The 5,849-nt window shown below is 47.4% G+C and overlaps 1 protein-coding gene across 2 annotated transcripts in view; it reads left to right on the top strand.

Annotated features, from left to right (window-relative positions):
• Nucleotides 1-5,849, top strand: part of hsf1 (heat shock transcription factor 1) — a 19,895-nt gene that overhangs the window by 2,886 nt on the left and 11,160 nt on the right. For both annotated transcript variants that reach the window (XM_046059236.1, XM_046059235.1), the window contains exons 2-5: nt 3,435-3,543; nt 3,693-3,829; nt 3,948-4,072; nt 4,163-4,238. In XM_046059236.1, coding sequence (XP_045915192.1) covers nt 3,435-3,543; nt 3,693-3,829; nt 3,948-4,072; nt 4,163-4,238 — 447 coding nt within the window. The remainder of the gene's footprint in view (nt 1-3,434; nt 3,544-3,692; nt 3,830-3,947; nt 4,073-4,162; nt 4,239-5,849) is intronic.

Raw genomic sequence — 5,849 nt, 5'->3', positions numbered from 1 at the left:
GGGAAGAAACTGTTTTTGTGGCGAGAGGTTTTGGTCCTGATGGACCGCAGCCTCCTGCCAGAGGGGAGAGTCTGAAACAGTTTGTGTCCGGAGTGGGAGGAGTCAGCTGCAATCTTTCCTGCTCGCCTCAGAGTCTTTGAGGCGTACAGGTCCAGAAGAGAAGGAAGATTGCAGCCAATCACCTTCTCTGCAGAGCGAATGATGCGCTGCAGCCTGCCCTTGTCCCTGGCGGTGGCAGCAGTGTTCCAGATGGTGATGGAGGAGGTGAGGATGGACTCCATGATGGCGGTGTAGAAGTGCACCATCATTGTCTTTGGCAGGCTGAACTTCTTCAGCTGCCGCAGGAAGTACATCCTCTGCTGGGCCTTCTTGGTGAGGGAGGTGATGTTCAGCTCCCACTTGAGGTCCTGGGAGATGATGGTGCCCAGGAAGCGGAAGGAGTCCACAGTGGTGACTGGGGATTCACACAGGATGATGGGGGAGGGTGGGGCTGGGCTCTTTCTGAAGTCCACGACCATCTCCACGATCTTCTGAGTGTTGAGCTCCAGACTGTTCTGGCTGCACCAGGTCACCAGATGGTCGATCTCCCACCTGTAGGCGGACTCATCCCCATCAGAGAAGATGAGGGTGGTGTCATCTGCAAACTTCCGGAGCTTGACAGACTGGTGACTGGAGGTGCAGCTGTTGGTGTACAGGGAGAAGAGAAGGGGGGAAAGAACACACAAGGCGCTCAAAGGACTTCATAACCACAGAGGTCAGGGCGATGGGTCTGTAGTCGTTTAGTCCAGTGGTCCTTGGTTTCTTGGAGACAGGGATGATGGTGGAGGCTTTGAAGCAGGCTGGCACATGGCATGTTTCCAGTGAGGTGTTAAAAATGTCACAGCTGATCAGCACAGTGCTTCAGGGTGGATGTGGAGACAGAATCCGGTCCAGCTGCTTTGCAAGGTTTCTGCCTCCTGAACAGTCTGTTGACATGCCTCTCCAGGATGGTAAGAGAGGGGGAGGAGGTGGACCTGATCAACCTGATCGGTTAAACTGAACCTGATAGACCTGATCAGTTAAACTGAACCCGATAGACCTGATCACTTAAACTGAACCTGATCAATTAAACTGATCCTGATAGACCTGATCAGTTAAACTAAACCTGATCAATTAAACTGATCCTGATAGACCTGATCAGTTAAACTAAACCTGATCAATTAAACTGAACCTGATCAATTAAACTGAACCTGATAGACCTGATCAATTAAACTGATCCTGATCAATTAAACTGATCCTGATCAACTAAACTGAACCTGATCAATTAAACTGAACCTGATAGACCTGGTCAATTAAACTGAACCTGATCAATTAAACTGAACCTGATAGACCTGGTCAGTTAAACTGAACCTGATCAATTAAACTGATCCTGATAGACCTGATCAGTTAAACTAAACCTGATCAATTAAACTGATCCTGATAGACCTGATCAGTTAAACTAAACCTGATCAATTAAACTGAACCTGATCAATTAAACTGAACCTGATAGACCTGATCAATTAAACTGATCCTGATCAATTAAACTGATCCTGATCAACTAAACTGAACCTGATCAATTAAACTGAACCTGATAGACCTGGTCAATTAAACTAATCGATTAATTGATTAAATCGATTACTAAACTCAGCAACACAAATTCTTTGCATCGATGCTTCGTTTAATCCATGTAACTTTACAGCCAGGGTTTCGCCCGGACATTTATTACTGTCGCACATCGCACGATGACGATGGCGCTGTTTGCAAAGTGGAGGAAGAGAAAACAGCGAGGGACAAAGAAGAAAGTGTCCAATGTCTGGGATTATTTCAAGCTAAAGAAACAACAACCCTGTAATGTTACCGTCCGTCCACCGTAAAACCAAACTTTCGTCATTTCGGCAACAGCACGACGGCGCCTGATCAGAAAGCAGACCACAGACACGTTAAGGGCCATTTATACTCCTGCGTAGGGTGTACGTGCGTACCTACGCCGTAGGCTACGCACGTAGCCATGCATTTGTACTTGTGCGTAGGTGTGTCCGCCATTCTACAATTACACCCCCAAACGCCCGTTGGCAGTAGCGCTACGGCGTCCACTGTGTTGACTTTTTCTGTCCGAGCGGGCTAACTTCCGGTTTAGCGCTCCGCTAACGTAAATGGGGGTAAAATTGTAAACGTGCGGCTGGTGTAGCCTTTTCAAATGTTACCGACCGAGTGGATCACATTCTGATAGCAAAACGAGTCATTTCGCTCGGGTTGCGACGGTCAAATATATTGATCCACCGTGTTACAGCCGTTTTGACTCGACGTGTAGTTACATTTTTGAGGAGGTGCACGTCAGGCGACGGTATAGCCTCTGCGTAGCCCCGTAGTCTACGCCGTCACCTACGCCGTCGGTTTGACGCAGAAGTATAAATTGCACTTAACAGCAGCTTTAGCATTTAACTGAAATCATGATTGATTGTTGAGTTGAAGCCAAAGTAAGCCGCAGTCCTCACCTGAAAATGTGACCACGTGCGTTTGTTGTTCTGCTTTTTGGGCCTTGAGCTGTGACCTCACAGGAGTTAACTGGCTGTGGGGAGCTGCAGCTCTCTGTAGCTCAGACGATCCCACACCTGCGTGTGCTGATCCGTCCTTCACCCAGATTCTTTGTCATCATACTAACTAACAGCTGTTTCCTGTGCAGGATCGCTCATTTCCCGTTTGACATTTCACCTGTGTTTCCTTGACTAAACGTGGTTTGGAGACCGGCGTCGGGTGACACAGCCGCTGTCCGCTAGTGTGTGACCCCCTGTCACCGATCAGTCACGTAGTGTGAACGCCACGACAACTTCAAGACTCCCGTCACAAGACGGCGAGTTGTGTGAACGGCAGTCTGCACGAGCCTGTAGTAGAACCTGTACTCGGGTGATGTGCTGCATGGTTGTTGGTCTGATGTTTGCTGCCGAAAGGACCAATAAATATCTATCACCTATAAACGTGCACAACTGATCCGGTTACTGGGGGTGGGGGGGGGGGCAGCTGAAGTACTTCTTAAACGACGCATCGATGAATCGTTGAAATAACGTATAGAAGCTTTGAATACTAAAATCATCGTTAGCTGCAGCCCTAAATTAAACGGATCCTGATACATCAGGATATCAAATGAAACGGGTGTTTGTTTCCATGAGAATGAAAAAGGGTCCAGCCAGGCCTCAAACGCAGCGAGTCTGTTTTTGACAGGAAGGTTGAGGTCGGGCCCCACGACCCTGTAGGCAGGATAAGCGGTTGAGGGTGGGTGGATGGGTGGGGTCAGGTCAAGAATGAATTGATTAGTTTAAATATTCAGAAAAGATTCATTGCTGATCAGGAGTGTGATTTTCTGGCTGCAGCTGTGGTCTCTGATACTGATGTGTTCCCTGTTCTGTGTTCTGGGTCAGAGCGGAACCAGCTTCCACGTGTTCGATCAGGGTCGGTTCTCAAAAGAAGTTCTACCAAAGTTCTTCAAACACAACAACATGGCCAGTTTCATCAGACAGCTCAACATGTGTGAGTACAAACAGGACGGATCCCAGATCAGTCCACCACACCAGAGTCCGTTATCCAGCCGATCAGGCTCCGCTGGTTCTTCCCTGCTGACATCACAGGAAACAGGTTTCACCAAGACTGAGTCCGAGTGTTGTTCTGTCTGTGTGCAGATGGGTTCCGTAAAGTGGTCCACATTGAGCAGGGGGGTCTGGTGAAGCCAGAGAAAGACGACACAGAGTTCCAACACCCATTCTTCATCAGAGGGAAAGAACACCTGCTGGAGAACATCAAACGCAAAGTCACCAACGTACTTACCTGCACACACCTGCACACACCTGCACACACCTTTATACAGCTGTACATACACCTTTATACACCTGTACACACCTTTTATGCAGTGTCTCTCTGTGCTGTGATTGGCTCAGGTGTCGTCAGTGCGTCAGGAGGAAGTGAAGGTGTCTCCAGACGAAGTGCACAAGATCCTGAACGACGTCCAGCTGATGAAGGGAAAACAAGAAACTATAGACTCCCGGATCATCGCCATGAGGCAGTAAGGACTTCCGGTCCTAGACCAGAACCAGAACTTGTCAGCAGGTGTCCTCTTTAAATTAAAATAAACCGGATCCTGTTTCTGTTTCAGTGAGAACGAGGCTCTGTGGAGAGAAGTGGCCAGTCTGAGACAGAAACACACTCAGCAGCAGAAAGTCGTCAACAAGGTAATCAGTACTGCAGTACTTCAATACAGCAATACTTCAGTACAGCAGTACATCTGTACTTCAACACAGCAGTACATCTGTACTTCAATACAGCAGTACATCTGTACTTCAATACAGCAGTACTTCAGTACTTCAATACAGCAGTACATCAGTACTTCACCTTGTTAGCACACGGTCAGCACAGTGCTAACGGCTTCTGTATAGCATGTTAGCACACGGTCAGCATAGTGCTAACAGCATCTGTGTAAGCAGGTTAGCATGTTAGCACACGGTCAGCACAGTGCTACCAGCATCTGTATACGCATGTTATCACACGGTCAGCACAGTGCTACTACCATCTGTATACGCATGTTAGCACACAGTCAACACAGTGCTAACAGCATCTGTATACGCATGTTAGCACACAGTAAACACAGTGCTAACAGCATCTGTATACGCATGTTAGCACACAGTCAACACAGTGCTAACAGCATCTGTATACGCATGTTAGCACACAGTCAACACAGTGCTAACAGCATCTGTATACGCATGTTAGCACACAGTCAACACAGTGCTAACAGCATCTGTATACGCATGTTAGCACACAGTCAACACAGTGCTAACAGCATTTGTATAAGCATGTTAGCACACAGTCAACACAATGCTAACAGCTTCTGTGTAAGTAGGTTGGCGTGTTAGCACACGGTTAACACAGCGCTAACAGCGTCTGTACTAGCATGTTAGCACACGGTTAACACAGCGCTAAGAGCGTCTGTATACGCATGTTATCACACAGTCAACACAGTGCTAAGAGCGTCTGTATAAGCATGTTAGCATGTTAGCACACGGTCAGCACAGTGCTACCAGCATCTGTATACGCATGTTATCACACGGTCAGCACAGTGCTAACAGATTCTGTATACGCATGTTATCACACGGTCAGCACACTGCTAACAGATTCTGTATACGCATGTTATCACACGGTCAGCACAGTGCTAACAGATTCTGTATACGCATGTTATCACACGGTCAGCACACTGCTAACAGATTCTGTATACGCATGTTATCACACGGTCAGCACAGTGCTAACAGATTCTGTATACGCATGTTATCACACGGTCAGCACACTGCTAACAGATTCTGTATACGCATGTTATCACACGGTCAGCACAGTGCTAACAGATTCTGTATACGCATGTTATCACACGGTCAGCACACTGCTAACAGATTCTGTATACGCATGTTATCACACGGTCAGCACAGTGCTAACAGATTCTGTATACGCATGTTATCACACGGTCAGCACACTGCTAACAGATTCTGTATACGCATGTTATCACACGGTCAGCACAGTGCTAACAGATTCTGTATACGCATGTTATCACACGGTCAGCACACTGCTAACAGATTCTGTATACGCATGTTATCACACGGTCAGCACAGTGCTAACAGATTCTGTATACGCATGTTATCACACGGTCAGCACACTGCTAACAGATTCTGTATACGCATGTTATCACACGGTCAGCACAGTGCTAACAGATTCTGTATACGCATGTTATCACACGGTCAGCACACTGCTAACAGATTCTGTATACGCATGTTATCACACGGTCAGCACAGTGCTAACAG

The sequence above is a fragment of the Micropterus dolomieu genome, linkage group LG09 (assembly GCF_021292245.1).
Source record: "Micropterus dolomieu isolate WLL.071019.BEF.003 ecotype Adirondacks linkage group LG09, ASM2129224v1, whole genome shotgun sequence".
NCBI lineage: Eukaryota > Metazoa > Chordata > Actinopteri > Centrarchiformes > Centrarchidae > Micropterus > Micropterus dolomieu.
The sequence above is the reverse complement of the archived record's forward strand: the minus strand, read 5'-3'. Positions and strand labels throughout refer to the sequence as shown.